Below are 16,144 nucleotides of genomic sequence, written 5' to 3'. Positions count from 1 at the left end.
CTAGGTGAACAAATCATAAAGAAATAACTCGAGAAAATTTCTCAGAACTGAAGGACATGAATTTTCAGAGCAGCGAGGCCCACTAGCACGACACCCATCCAGACATTTCTGGGACATTCTAGAACATCAGGGTAAAAATGAAGATTCTCAAATCTTTAAGAAAGGAAAACAAAATCAAGAGAACACATCAAGAATCAGAATAGGAGAGTCTGGGTGGCTTAGTCAGTTGAGTGTACAGCTCTTGGTTTTGACTCAGGTCATGATCTTGGGGTTGGAGGGGGCCCCATGCTCAGTGGGGGGATCTGTTTGAGGTTCTCTCTCCCTCCCCCTCTCCCCTGCTTGTGCTTTCTAAAATAAATAAATACATCTTAAAAAAAAAAAAAAAAAAGGAATCAGAATAGCACTAGACCATTTGCCACCAATAAAGGATACAAATGTCAGTAGAGAAAGGTGAAGGAGTAGAGTGAAGGGAGAACCCAGAAAAAGTTATGTAAGACCTTCAACATATCAATGAAAAAGGTTAGAATGTTCCAGAAGAAACTTTCTCAAGATGATGAAATGCTAGAATGCCTGTATGTCTGAAGATAAGAGCTGGATTGCTGGGGATAAATTTAGGGGCAAACTAGTTGTTAATAGAAAACTAGGCAAATAACAGCAAAGATAAAAAAAAAGTGTACATGAAACTAACCATAGCATCCTAAATATCTCAGCTGTCAAGAGTTTTTACACAGTCACAATCATGTAAAGACTGAATAATGATGTAACAACAATGAAAAACTAACTGGGAGGATGAGAAAACAGAAATGTGGAGGTGCACGGGGGACAGTTGTGACTATTCTCTTCCGTGGGGGGAAATCGATATAGGCAAAAATTGGAAAGTAAAAAGTAGTCACATAAGAACATTATTTAGAAATACAGAGATGCATCCTTAATTAGTTAAGGATTTTGAAAACAACTGGCTCTGGGGAGAATATTCCCTTTTTGCTGGGAGAAAGGGAGGGAGGAGGAATCAGGAGATAACTAATTTTTGTAACAAGCCTTCTAATTCTTTAAACCACATTCATGAATTTCAAATTAAAAATAAATTTTTAAAGACGTAAAATAATTCCATTTATGTACATTAAAAAAAAAAACCAAACCATTTTGATGGACACAAACAGTAATAATTACAGTAGTCATGATTAAAACATATTAAACAGGTCATGTGCCTGGGACTGTTCTAAGGTCATTACAATGTGTTTGTTGATCCAAATGCATAATCCTCACAATAACTACCACAGGCCTGGGGCTATCATTATCCCCTCCCCACAGATAAACACTGATGTACAGGGAGGTGAAGTAACTTGCTTCCTGTCACAGCCAAGAAGAGACCAACTAGGATTCAGACTCACTCTGGCTTCAGCACCCTTCTCAAATAATTACCTTCTCAAATAATGAATTAAAAACAGACAGGGAGGGGCACCTGGGTGGCTCAGTGGGTTAAGCCTCTGCCTTCTGCTCAGGTCATGATCTCAGGGTCCTGGGATCGAGTCCCACATCGGGCTCTCTGCTCAGCGGGGAGCCTGCTTCCTCCTCTCTCTCTCTCTGCTTGCCTCTCTGCCCACTTGTGATCTCTGTCAAATAAATAAAATCTTAAAAAAAAAAAAAACAGACAGGGAATGGGGCGCCTGGGTGGCTCAGATGGTTAAGCCTCTGCCTTCGGCTCGGGTCATGATCTCAGGATCCTGGGATCGAGCCCCACGTCGGGCTCTCTGCTCAGCGGGAAGCCTGCTTCCCCCTCTCTCTCTGCCTGCCTCTCTGCCTACTTGTGATTTCTCTCCTCTGTGTCAAATGAATAAATAAAATATTAAAAAAAAAAACAAAAACAGACAGGGAAGATGTTCATCAAAGTCATTAGAATGGCTCCCTCTGAGGAAGAAAAAGAATGTGACTGGACAGCGGTAGGAAGAGGACATCAATTTTATCTAGAATTTTGTTCTTAAAAAAGAGAACTATAGCGGCGCCTGGGTGGCTCAGTCAGTTAAGTCTCTGCCTTTGGCTCCGGTCATGATCCCGGGGGTCCTGGGATCGAGCCTCACAGTGGCGGGCTCCCTGTTCAGTGGGGAGTCTGCTTCCTCTGCCCACATACTGCTTGTGCGCTCTCTCTCTCTCGCAAATGAGTAAGTAAAATCTTTTAAAAAATAATTTTAAAATAAAAATTTTTTAAATTATATAAATAAGAACTACAACAATTATAAGCGGTTAACATTTAATTCTGGACGATGGGAACATGCATGTTGTACCAGTCTCTGCAGTACTCTACAGTTTAAAAAACCTGAATAAGAGCAAATGCATTTATCATTCACCTCAATGATAGGCCAGTTAGGAATCCAAGCTCTGAAAGCACACAAGCAGGAATCCCAGCTAGTTCATGAGCTGTGTAGCGTCATCGGGTAAGTCATCAGGTAATTGCTCAGCCAAGTCTGTATTTCAGTATCCCCTTCTGTTACGTGGAACCAACAACAGTCCTTAGCTCACAGATGCTATGATAATTAAATGGTTAATCTTTGAAACAGTACCTATAACTCAGATGTTTGCTGCTGCGATTACTACTACTGTGTTAGCACACAAGCACTGGCCCACTATTAGATAACATCTTGTTTGCACTTTGCCCACTACACTGTACTCCAAGAGAACCAGGACCTTGCTGTCCTGGCCTCAGCTTTAACTCTAATACCAAGAACTGTGCTTGGCAAGTGGCGTTGCTCAAATAAATGTGTTAAATAAATGTTGACCTTTGGTGATTAGGAACCGCTTATACTTTCCCCTGCAGCTGTCATGCTATTTTACTCTTCAGTATATGCTTCTGTCGTTCCTTCTGCCTGGAAAACCTTTCCCACCTTGATGCCTCAGCTCAGGTGTCAGTTTTTTTTAGGAAGGCTTTGATGAGGTGGGCTACATGCTCCGCCTCTGTATACCCATTGGACCTTATGGCTAACTCAGTCGTTAACACATGCCATACACAGTATGCTGAAATACATTTGCACGTTTCTCTACCCCAACAAGAAGCGATGAGGCACAGCAATTAAAGAGTATCAACTCTGGAGCCCGACTGACTGCATCTGGATCCCGGCTGTGTGACCTCAGACAAACTACTTTATGCCCCTGTCTACCTGCCTGTAAGATGGGATAATAACAACACATAGCTCATAAGGTTCTCAAAGAATTAAGTGTGTATTTGTATTTGTAAAGCACTCAGGACAGTCCCTAGTGCCTAGTAAATATGATGTAAGGATGTTAAATTATATTATAAAATTCTTACACATAAAATTTATATATATATATAATACATATAAAATATATAACAAAATATATATAAATATAACAATAAAATATATTTAAAAATTTTTAAAACAGATACTATGTCTTTGCCCAACTTTACATTCTCTCAAATTGGTGACTACCGCAGTAGTTCAGACAAAAGGATTCGTGCCCAGATTAAGTCAGCTGCAATATGATGAAGAAAGTGTGATGGACAGGAGACATTTTAGAGGGATAAAAATCAACAGAACATGCTGCATGATTAGAATGAGATGCACCATAAAGAAGATAAAATTTAGGATGACAGGTTTTGGAACTTTGATGGATATGGTTCTATTCACTAAGATGGGAAATAGAAGAAAAGGAATAGTTCTTGAAAATTTTTAATAAAAAAACTCTTCAATGTTTATAGACAGAAGAACATTTCTTAAAAAATAACTTGAACCTGATCAACCATGACAGAAATCTGGCACACTATAGCTAAAAGAATTTAAGTAATAAGCTCCATGAAGACAGGAACCTTTTCTGCTTTGTTTCCTGCTTTATTTCCAGCACCTACAACAGTGCTTGGCACACTGTAGATACCCACTATAAACCTGCTGAATCAATGAAAGGATGATTTAAGTAAATTTCAGCTGTATCAATTAAACCAAAAGAAATAAGCATCTACTATAAGCCCAGCATTGTTTTTGTTTTGTTTTAAAGATTTTATTTATTTATTTGAGAGAGAGATCACAAGTAGACAGAGAGGCAGGCAGAGAGAGGGGGAGGCAGGCTCCCTGCTGAGCAGAGAGTCAGATGTGGGACTCGATCCCAGGATCCTGAGACCGACCCTGAGACCATGACCTTAGCTGAAGGCAGAGGCTTAACCCACTGAGCCACCCAGGCGTCCCAAGCCCAGCATTGTTTTAAATTCCTACAGGGAATGCAGAAAAAAACGTGATACTTCCTTTCCCACATAAATACATTACTGTTTTGCCTAACATTAGTAATTCACTATGCGATGCACTACAAAATACAGCCAAGTTCTGAGAAAGAAAGATACAGTAAGGGAGATGTATTGGTGGAGAATCTAAGCCCAGCCCTGAAATATAAGCAAGATTTCAGTAGTTGAAAATAAAGATACTCCATGGTGAGTGGTATGAATAAAGAGATATGATGTAATATGAAGGGTTCCAAGAAAACTAAGAAAAGGTTTTGGTAAAGTGGGGCTACACTCTAGAAGAGCCAGAAAGGAACAAAGGGCAAATAAAATGCCAATTCTCTCTGGGAAGAGTTTCATTTTCCCCACTCCTAAACAAAATTAATTGGTCCCCTTCTTATAACTCTGAACACCACCATGTCCCTTCTGTTACAACCCTTATCCCACTGATCACTACTACTGGTATACCCACCAGCCTCCCCTAGTGAACTATGAGCTACTGAAAGATAATGTGTCTAGCATAGTACCTAGGACATAAGAGACAAGACTGTGGGGCACCTGGGTGGCTCAGTGGGTTAAAGCCTCTGCCTTCAGCTCAGATCATGATCCCAGGGTCCTGGGATCGAGCCCTGTATCTCTGCTGAGCAGAGAGCCTGCTTCCTCCTCTCTCTCTCTCTGCCTGCCTCTCTGCCTACTTGTGATCTCTGTCAAATAAATAAAATCTTAAAAAAAAAAGAGAGAGAGAGAGATAAGACTGTGCAGGTAAGAGAGGGAACTTATACCTAAAAGATAGCCAAAAGGGGTGCCTGGGTGGCTCAGTCAGTTAAGCATCTGCCTTCAGCTTAGGTCATGATCTGAGAGTCCTGGGATGGAGCCCTGCTTTGGGCTCCTGCTCAGCAGGGAGCCTGCTTCTTCCTCTGCCCTTCACCCTGCTTGTGCTGTCATCTGCTCTTGTTCTCTGGCTCCTGCCCTCTCATATAAATAAAATCTTAAAAAAAAAAAAAAAGACTGCCAACAGATATCTATGCAGGTGTTAGGGAATAGCAATAAATGAAATAGATATTTAAACGATTAGTGTCTTACTTTACTGTAGTTTTGAGTCCAAAGTGAATTAAAACTGGATAAATAAACCCAACTTCTCTCCAGACCTCCATAAACTTCATTAAGGCTCAAATGCAGGGCACACCTGGGTGGCTGCTGGGTTAAGCACCTGCCTTTGACTCGGGTCATGATCCCAAGGTTCTGGGACCGAGGCCTGCATCAGGCCCTCTCATCAGTGCGGTGTCTGTTTCTCCCTCAGTGCCACCCTCACCCCGGCTTGTGTTCTGTCTTAAATAAATAAAATCTTTTTTAAAAGACTCAAATGTGCTTATACATTACTTACATAAACATTTGACTACAATGTTTTTAAAAATCTGTTTCCCAGGTTTATTACTACCAGTCTTCTGATATAAAGACAATTTATTTATTTTATTTTTAAAGATTTTATTTTATTTATTCAACAGACAGAGACCACAGGTAGACAGAGAGGCAGGCAGAGAGAGAGAGACGAGAGGAAGCAGGCTCCCCGCGGAGCAGAGAGCCCGACACGGGGCTTGATCCCAGGACTGCGGGATCATGACCCGAGCCGAAGGCAGAGGCTTTAACCCACTGAGCCACCCAGGCGCCCCTAAAGACAATTTAAAGTAAAAATACACGGAATCAATAAAAACAGTCTTATTCAAATTCAACCAGTTCCTTTTTACTATGATTTTTAAAAAAACGAAAATTAAGAACTATTTTTTAATTTTATTTATTTATTTGACATAGAGAGAGAGAGAGATCACAAGCAGGCAGAGAGGCAGGCAAAGGGAGAGAGAGAAGCAGACTGCCTGTAGAGCAGGGAGCCCGATTCGGGGCTCAATGCCAGGACCCTGAGATCATGACCTGAGCTGAAGGCAGACGCTTACCAACTGAGCAACCCAGGCATCGCAAGAACTTCTGCTGAGTAGGATCAGCATACTAATCTCAGGACATGAAAAGGTATCTCAAGGTAGACAGCAGACACATGGGCAATCTAAAGCCAAGAACATTCTACTCCCATGAAGCAACAAGCCCCTCAAAATTTTGGTATGAAATCTTTCTCCATATTTAAACTCTATATACTATGCAAAGTATGCTGGTAACTACCTGATCAAAGAGAAAAAGTCTATAAAGTAAGTTAACCAAAGTACCTGTTACTGTAGCAGTCTTCCAAATAGAAAAATTATCAGAAGTAATCTATTTGCTTTTATAGAACACATTTTAGACAGTCTTCCACTGAAATTAAAACCACATTTCCTCAACATGTTGAAAACTTTTAGCTAAAAAATACAGAGTGCTACTAAAATCTAAAAGAACGCTCTAATGAGATTTTGGTGGGTGCTTAACGAACATCAATATGCCGACCAGGGGAGTTAAGATGGCAGAGCAGCAGGGGGACCCTATGCTTGCCTCGTCCCTCGAACACAGCTAGATAAATAAACGTCAACATGCCTGAACCACACAGAAGAGTTCAGCTACGGCAGTGGTGCTGCATTTGCAGCCAACAGCAATCATCATCAGGCTAAAGAAAGACAGGTTTTTCTTGTCATCTTTATTCAAGTATTTCACAGCAGTTATATTACAAATTACAGTAAATGTTCAAAATTCCAGAATTCAAAAATTAAATAATTTACTTCAAACTAATGTAAAATGAAGTCAAATGCAAAACATCAATTTAACACAATTCTAAATTAAACTATAAACCCAAAACAGACCAGAGTTGATGAAGTCTACTTAATCTACAAAGTAGACATACATGACTGAAACCAAAAAGGACTCCCAAAATCTAAATAACTGAATGTACAAAATACAAAAGATGCAGGTACAAGTCCAAATTCAAGCTTACAATGTGATTACAAATTATAATTATAATAACAATGGCATTCAGCTACGGGACCAGACACCGAAGATACCTACTGAATAGCACCATAGCTGAACCAACTTAATCAAAAAATGGGAAGATATTACCACCCCACTCCCTAAAAATAAAATCCAGTAAACCTACAAATACATTGGCATATGAGAAAAATCAAGTCATGAAAGGACATAAAACAAAACAAAAAAAAAATTAATCACAGGTGAGATTCAAGCTCAAAACACAATTAACTCCACAGCCATCAGTTTCAACCCTAGTGCGGTTCCATCTTCAAAAAGCTCCCACGGTCCCCACAGCTGAGCATTAACTACTGTTGGGCTGTGCTGTGATACATATTTTACTGATCTGAGAGCAAAGTTTTACACAGGAGCTATCATTTATAATGCTCACAATAGGAAATAAGAACAGAGGTCAATTTGTACATATTTTTGCCAATGCTATACAGCAAAAATTAAGAACTTACAGAAAGGTAAACAAAACTGAGTCCACTTGGATAATTTCACAAGCTGCTTTAAACTATAGAACCACCAGATATCTGTAAAGTAAGCACAACTGGTATGTGTGGTTTTTTTGTTTGTTTTTTGTTTTTGTGGGGGCAGGGGAAGGGGAGTGGAGGAGTTGATACAATTTCAGCGAATTTTTCTCCCCTTGGCATTAGATTGGCTTTCTCTTTAAGACCTAAACTGTTCAAAGTGGCAGTTCCTATCATACTGAGGTTGCCTCCTATTTCTCCATCTATATAAAGGTTAAAATAAAAAAACTTGATCTTTTGGAAGCATTTTAATGCTGAACATAAATAAATTTCCCTTGTCAAACCCACTGATGGCTAAAATCTTAATTAACTGGTACAAATTTAGTAACCTACTAAGAACATGTGCGTTTTTTTTTTCCTTTCACAAGTGCTGCTGTTACTTGAACAGAATGCTTCTGAATTAGAGTAACTGGAATAAATATTTAAAAAAAAATAGTGCAGCAAGAACCTGAGACTTGCAAAAAACCCTTTTAGCAGAAACTTGCTACAAAAAATCTGCTACATCTTATTTCATCAAATCTTTAAATTCTGTAACAATTTCCATCAAAATACAAAATGCTAATGTATTAGACAGTAAAATAGTCTGAACTGGTATGATGGTAATAAATACTAAAGAAAGCATGAAAATCCTCCCAATAATCAAATTAGAGGTTTCAAATAACCTCCCCTTTAAAATGGTTCATCGTTAATCGCACTTGCCCACCTTAAAAATACAGTGTGTCTACATGAGTAGCATCTTGAATTATATGACTAACTGAATATTATGAAAACTTCATAGACTAGGTATAAAGAAAAAAAGTGGCATTTAAAAAAAATTAAGCTATAATTAGAAGGCGCAAAATGTCAATGCAAAGAAGCACTTAAGATTACTGCAGTAGCCTACAGCCAGTGTGTGCTCTGCGCTGGCGACAAACACACTACAAACAGCCAGGGACAAGGAGACAAGTACCTTAGCTTCAGCATGTAAACGGTGGCAAAGTGATTACAGGACTCTGTAAACACTACTGGTAACTAAAATACAAAAAGCTGAGGTAGCTCAGTATCTCTGCAGTAGTCCAAGACCATTTGCTCTAATTAAAACCCAAACTACATGTGTTGCATATATTGGAAAGACACACCTGCAGCTAACGGCTATAATGAATGAAGATATCAAGCCAACTTGTCAAAATTTCCTACTTTTTTTTGTTTAAAAATCATCTGATAAAAAATGTCACTGCACTCCCTTTGCCTCTTTGCAACTGCCTAGACTGTGTCTCCAAATTTGTAGAAAGTTTTTGTAAAACTAGTAACCCATAATTAATTTTAGGTAAGTACAATTCACAGAAATCACTCAACAAGATCCAAAATGGGTTCCGATCAAAATGAACAATTGTGAAGGTAAGCTTATGGTAAGGGATTTAAACATTAATACTGTTATTCAAGAACCATACCAAAGCTCACCAGCAACTATGCATAAAGAAAATGAATTTATGGAGTTTCTGACAAATTCCTCTTTTCTGTCCATTGGCAAGTCCTGGCTTTAAAACAAAACAGTAACAATTTACTATACATGAAATCATTCTTCTCTGGGAACTCAAACATGAATAACTATTAAATTGCCACTGAAAGAGGAAAAGAATGTTGCCATCTACCTAATTTCTGGTCATCATTGTCAGCAATACTGTAAAGTCTGTAAGTTTTTCGGTGGACTGCGTATTATTTGTTGTTGTTGTTTTATTATGTGTTTCTTAAACAGAAACAGACCATACAGGAAAACTTACTATTTTAATATATCATGTGGCTTATTGTCTTGATTTGAGTTTGGAAAACAAGACAAGCATTTTATACCAAAACACTGGTTGCCTCTTAACGACACAGAGTATCAAAACTTATTTTCAAGGTTGTGACCAAAGAGACATTCTAATTCATTTGCTACAAACAAGCCCATTCCTTTGTTTAGCCTTATCTTTCTCAAATGAATTAAAAGGCACATTAAAGGCAGTTCTAAAGAGCCTAATCTAATTTCATCCAGTTTCTTCAGTTTCCCACCAGAATATACCATAGCCAACTCTAAAACAGGTTTCAGTCCATTACCCAGAGGAACAAATAAAAACAAATATGCTAAAAGGAGTAAAAAGGAGAAAGAAAAACAAAACAAAACAAAAAAAGGAAACGAAACAGGTTGCCCACTGTTTAAACAATTCAACACAGTTAGAACTGCCCCATCCAGTTTCCTCCTGTTTGCTGGTCTGCTCCCTAAGAGAGAAGTCTCCAAAAGAGAGTGCACGAAAAGAGGAGCAGAAGTGAGAGCAGTTTCTGTAGCACCAAAATCTCCAATCTGTGGGGTTGTATTTTTTATTTGTGGAAAATACAACATGTTTCTGAAGTTCTGTTTGGTTCTTGTAGGCTGGTTGGTTTCAGGTACCTGAGACAATAGCACCAAATTCAACAGAGAGAAAGAATGAGTGAGAGAGCACTTTACACCAAGGCTCTGCACATAATTGGTGCAATTTGAAATTGAATGGCTCAGAAGACTGCTCTGTCAGGAGCAGATGGGAGAGGATAAACCACTCATCTTGAAAAGTTCATAGGAATGTCTCAAACATATGAACTGTTCTTTCCATCTCCTACAAGAGGAAAAAAAGTGCATGTTATCTAATATAGAAAAGACAAAATTATTAAGGGAAAATTCACTTTAACTTTTTTAGAGAAAGAATTTTAGATACAGGTTAAGCTTTAAGTATTTTCTGATTATAACACCATAGCTACTCTATAAGACTATCTGCCCTAGATGCTTCCAAATGCCTATTTGATACTTAGACTAATGAAGATGATGCTAGTAACACTCAATGAGTACTTATTATGCCCGATATTGTACCAAGAAATTTATATACATAAATAATTGGTCAGCTAATAAACAACAAAATCAGAATTTATGCATTGGTAGCCTCACTCCAGAGTCTGAGCCCATCCTTTACTCATGTTCTCTCAAAGCAAAATAAATGTATTCAGTGTAGTAAAACTTGAAGTAGAAGGCACCTGTTCCTACTGCTATTCACTCTAATCAGAGCTGAAAACAAAAAGGGCGGTGGGGGGGGGGGGGCAGAAACAGTCACTGCCATCACCACAAGAAATGCCACTCACTGGTGATTCTGCTACAGATCCCCTCCCTCCCTGAAAAAGGCCCCTAGATTACAGGGTTCCAAGTCCCCTACAGAAAAATGTTTCACTGCTGAAGAGTATTCATTCCATTCAAGCTAATCAAATGTCAACTCATGCAAATAAACAAGTTCAGGAATTTAAAAAAAAAAAAAAAAAAAGGTCAAGAACTCTACCCTACACATTTCATTCAGAAAGCCAAGTGTCCAACACATCTAAGACATCCAGTTTTTCTTTCCCCCTTTAAACAGCTGAAATTATATTCTACATCTCTGTACAACAGGCTAGATTATCATCTGATCAAAAAGTTCTCATATTAGGGCGCCTGGGTGGCTCAGTGGGTTAAGCCGCTGCCTTCGGCTCAGGTCATGATCTCAGGGTCCTGGGATCGAGTCCCGCATCGGGCTCTCTGCTCAGCAGGGAGCCTGCTTCCCTCTCTCTCTCTCTCTCTCTGCCTGCCTCTCTGTCTACTTGTGATCTCTCTGTGTCAAATAAATAAATAAAATCTTAAAAAAAAAAAAAAGTTCTCAGACCAATAAAAATGTTTCATCATATTGTTACTGAATAAGGAAAAAAGTCAGATTATAAAACAATATACAATCTGATCCCAATTTTTAAGTATGTATTCACATACTTATACATATGTTATACACATCTAGACATTTTTAAAGGATAGACGATATCCCATAAGATTAACACTGACTAGTTTCCTCGATAGTGGGATGTGGATGATGTGTTTTTATGTTCTCATTTGTGCTTTCTTATTATTTCTATATATATAATGACAGTAGAGATTCATAAAAGTGTAACTCCTAAAAATGTGATTAGAAAATAACTTTTAAATGTTCTCTCCCTCTGATTCAAGTCCAATATTCCTTATTGAACATGAAAAATAATCATATCTTCTACATATAAACCTTTAATATACTAGAAATGCTCCTTGAGAGCAGGGACTTTACAGCCCAAACACTTAGCACAGTATCTGGAACTACAGGCAATCAGGAAGTATTTAATAATCAGTCCATCAGATAAACAAACTAACTGGCAAATGAATAGGGAGTCTAACTCAGTCACTTAGCCATTTAGTGGGTCTACATTTGCCCAGATGACCTCAAAAAGCAGAAGTGTGGCTTAATGATGTAAATTATATAAACAGGTATTAACTGATATTTATAAGGAAGAACTCACTATGGCCCAGAGTTCTCTAGAAAGGGAACAGTTCAGGGCACCTGGGTGGTTCAGTCAGTTAAGCATCCAACTCTTGGTTTCAGCTCAGCTCATGATCTCAGGGTTGTGAGATCAAGTCCTTTGCTGGGCTCTGCATTCACCTCAGAGTCTGCCTGAGATTCTCCCCCTCTTCTTCTCTACCCATTCACACACTCACTCTCTCTCTCTCTCTCAAATAAGTAAGATCTTTAAAAAAAGAAAGGGAACGGTTCACATCTAAAGTGTCTAAGCAAAAGAACAACCACTCCTTCATGTGGCCATCTCCTAAGACTAGATCTGATGAGTAAGATGACTTCTAAGTTCTTTTCTAATCATCAATGGGGTGGCAAACAGCTCTCACTGCTCAGGCCACTCCTTTAATCAGCAGTGGCTGCCTAGGTCGCAGTGGTAAGGACTGTGAGGCCATCCCCACATTCAGTAGGACAAAGTGATATGCTCAGTGATGTCACTAATAGGAAGGGACAAGAGAATTGTGACATGCTATTCTAGGTATCTGCCAACCCAGAACCACGAAGTGCTGTCTGATAAACAAAGAATCTCAGATTACTTCTGTCCTGAGACAAAATGATACAGAAAGGATTTATTCTTCAGACTGTAACTCAACAAATCTTCTAATCTTAAATCTTCAAAACATTCTTCAGTTACTTGGTGAAAGATATACACTAAAAAAATGTTTTCCTCTTTTATCCTTTAGGACAAGTAAAAGCACGTATTTGTTTATTCTAAGGATGAACTGAGCACTTACCTCTATAAGTTGTGATTTGTCATAATCTTTACGATGACGATAGATGCATTGACTAAGAAGAGAATATAATCTCTCAAGTTGATCAACTGCAAGATTGTTGCTTTTATCTACCAATAAATCAAGCAATTTCTAAGAAAAATTAGAAGAAAAGAGAATAAAATGAAGTTTGGTTTCATTTTCACACTGAAACAGATGTATTCAAATGGCTCGCCAATACACACCATAGGCTATGGTATAACAGTGACACATTTAGAAGATTCTAAGGCTTAGTTTATTCCCAAGACCATTCTCTAAACCCCTCAAAACACACCTACCTCTTCTTTTACTAGAAGCCCTAAAGCACTTGTATTCCTAGGTAAAGTAAGAGATTATCAGAACTAGTTTTACTCAACTGCCTACAAACATAATCTCTTTCCATTCATTTAAGACCGACTGGGAATAGCAAAGCTTACCTTCAATCTCTCATGATCAACTATAAGAGGTGGCACAGGCTCAGACGGCTCTTCTGGAACCAGTTCCAGGCTTGTTGTTTTTGCCTGGTCTAAAATTAACTTACGGTATTTCTTTACTTTAGAAGCACCTACAATTGAAAAAAAAAAAAATGCACTGCAGCAAGTAAAAGTTAAGAAAAACAAAGCTTAAGCAACTATAAATTTTTCTACCCACCACAAAATTTTTTGGAATAAGGGTATATTCTGTAAATGATATTTTTTTTTCTTTTGAAGATTTTATTTGCCAGAGAGAGTGAGTACACACAAGCAGGCAAGAGAGGCAGGCAGAGGCAGCGAGAGGAGCAGGCTCCCTGCCGAGCAAGGAGCCCAATGCGGGACTCGATCCCAGGACCCTGAGATCATGACCTGAGCTGAAGGCAGTGGCTTAACCAACAGAGCCACGCAGGCGTCCCTGTAAATGATAATTTTTAAAAATAAGTAACCCAAATTGAAGAAAATTAAACCACAACTATGAAAGCCAAGTTATATTAGAGTATCATCTAATAAACATAATCCACTTAAAGGAAGAGAAAAGCAATCATCACCTCTAAGCACTAACCTGTAAATCCTCTTTACTCTTTTTACGATAGCCATCATTTTAAAATTTAGAGCTTTCAGAATTGGAAGAGGGGAAGCAACCTAGAAAAGCAGATACTCACACCAAGTGAGGCCGACCTGTCTACAGGTCTATTTCTGTTGCAAGTTAAAAACAAAAAGAAACCAAAAAAAACTTCAACACTAACTGATACTTATTTTCTCTTTTACACTATCCAGATTTCTTTCTTCTTTTTTTTTTTTTTAATTTGACAGAGATCATAAGCAGGCAGAGAGGCAGGCAGAGAGAGAGGAAGAAGCAGGCTCCCCACTGAGCAGAGAGCCTGATATGGGGCTCGATCCCAGGACCCTGGGATCATGACCTGACCCGAAGGCAGTGGCTTTAACCCACTGAGCCACCCAGGCACCTCCTGTCCAGATTTCTATTAGAAATTTATCTGGTTTCTAACCTTTTTTCCCCCCCCATAAAAATATAAGCCCATTTAAAGTAATAGGGCTGGTGGTCTTTCCTACCTCAGAGTGAATTACACATAATCTAATTATTTTCCTCCCAACAACATACCGAGACCAGCTACACTGAAAAAAAAAACACAAAAAACACCCCAGAAATTTAGAGGTGGCTGAGCATAATTTGACAGCCCCAGGTACTCTGAGAGATACAGAGGGCAGACAGGCCATAAGCCTTGTGATCCCGTAGGTAGGCATACTCTAAAAAAAAAGCCAAAGGGCGGGACGCCTGGGTGGCTCAGTTGGTTAAGCAGCTGCCTTCGGCTCAGGTCATGATCCCAACGTCCTGGGATCGAGTCCCACATCGGGCTCCTTGCTCATCAGGGAGCCTGCTTCTCCCTCTGCCTCTGCCTGCCATTCTGTCTGCCTGTGCTTGCTCTCTCTCCCTCTCTCTCTCTCTGACAAATAAATAAATAAAATCTTAAAAAAAAAAAAAAAAAAAGCCAAGGGGGAAGGAATGCAAAGACAAACTCAAACTGTTTGAACTTTGTTGTTTTTTTTTTTTTTTAAAGATTTATTTGTCAGAGAGAGAACAGGCACACAAACAGGGAGACTGGCAGGGTAAAGGGAGAAGCAGGCTCCCTGCTCAGCAGGGAACCAGATATGGGACTAGATCCCAGGGCCTTGAGATCATGACCTGAGCTGAAGGCAGCCGCTTAACCAACTGAGCCACCCAGGCATCCCTGTTTCAGAACCATATAGCAGACCTGTCCCATCTCATAAACACTACGGAGAACCTTCCCCTTCCCTCCTGTGTTAGTTCTCTTACTCCCATGCCTTTAAACATTTCCCTCCAATCAATGCTTGCTATAGAGATAAACAGTAGAAGAACCAAAATATTGCCTTGGGAAACATATACCTCCATGTAGGAGAGATATTTTATATTTCAGACAGCTTCTAGAGTGAAAGTCTTTATTTACAGTTCAATTAACATATGCTAAGAGTTTTCTTAAGACCTTCCATATCACATTACCAAATCCATGGACATCCAGGAAACTGAAAACTTGCATTAGGTAACCCTGCCCTGACAGAAGTGAAAATTTCAGGTAAAGTTTTTTTTTTTGTTTTTTTTTTTTTAAAGATTTTATTTATTTATTTGACAGATAGAGATAACAAGTAGGCAGAGAGGCAGGCATAGAGAGAGGAGGAGGCAGGCTCCCTGCTGAGCAGAGAGCCCGATGCAGGGCTCGATCCCAGGACCCTGGGATCATGACCTGAACCGAAGGCAGAGGCTTTAACCCACTGAGCCATCCAGGCGCCCCTCAGGTAAAGTTTTTATACAACAAATATCTTTATAAAGTTTTTAGATAACCAATTGAACATAATATTAATTTAAACCTTTTTTGCAAGCATACTAAAAATCTCATAGTGAAAGAACATTAAAAAAGACTCCTCACCTTATACCCAAAGTGCTTCATCAGGAAGATCTCTCCCTTTCTCCCTACTCTGTTACTCAACCCTAGCTTTAAAACATGTTTTAAATTCTGTCTATATGACAAACACAAATAAATAAATATCGGAATAAATACTGCCCTTAAAACTACCTTCTATTATTAAATATTGAAGAGAAAGAAAAATTCTCAACAGGTAGCATTTAAGAACATGGGCGCCTGGGTGCCTCAGTTGGTTAAGCGTCTGCCTTCAGCTCAGGTCCTAATCCCAGGGTTCTGGGATAGAGCCTTGACATCTGGTATGGGGCTTCCTGCTCAGCAGGGAGCCTGCTTCTCCCTTTCCCATTCCCCTGCTTATGCACTCTCTCTCTGTCAAATAAATGAAATCTTAAAAAAAA

The 16,144-nt window shown here is 39.1% G+C and overlaps 1 protein-coding gene across 3 annotated transcripts in view; it reads right to left on the bottom strand.

Annotated features, from left to right (window-relative positions):
• Nucleotides 1-6,819: 6,819 nt before the first annotated feature.
• Nucleotides 6,820-16,144, bottom strand: part of LOC111154089 (ATPase family, AAA domain containing 2B) — a 156,874-nt gene continuing 147,549 nt past the window's right edge. For all 3 annotated transcript variants that reach the window (XM_022513459.1, XM_022513458.1, XM_022513460.1), the window contains 3 exons: nt 13,255-13,382; nt 12,803-12,931; nt 6,820-10,298 (listed from right to left, as the gene is read on the bottom strand). In XM_022513459.1, coding sequence (XP_022369167.1) covers nt 10,257-10,298; nt 12,803-12,931; nt 13,255-13,382 — 299 coding nt within the window. In that variant the 3' untranslated portion in view covers nt 6,820-10,256. The remainder of the gene's footprint in view (nt 10,299-12,802; nt 12,932-13,254; nt 13,383-16,144) is intronic.

The sequence above is a fragment of the Enhydra lutris genome, unplaced genomic scaffold, assembly GCF_002288905.1.
Source record: "Enhydra lutris kenyoni isolate GAN:26980312 unplaced genomic scaffold, ASM228890v2 scaffoldscaffold35, whole genome shotgun sequence".
Classification (NCBI taxonomy): domain Eukaryota; kingdom Metazoa; phylum Chordata; class Mammalia; order Carnivora; family Mustelidae; genus Enhydra; species Enhydra lutris.
This window is presented reverse-complemented; position numbering and strand designations above follow the sequence as displayed.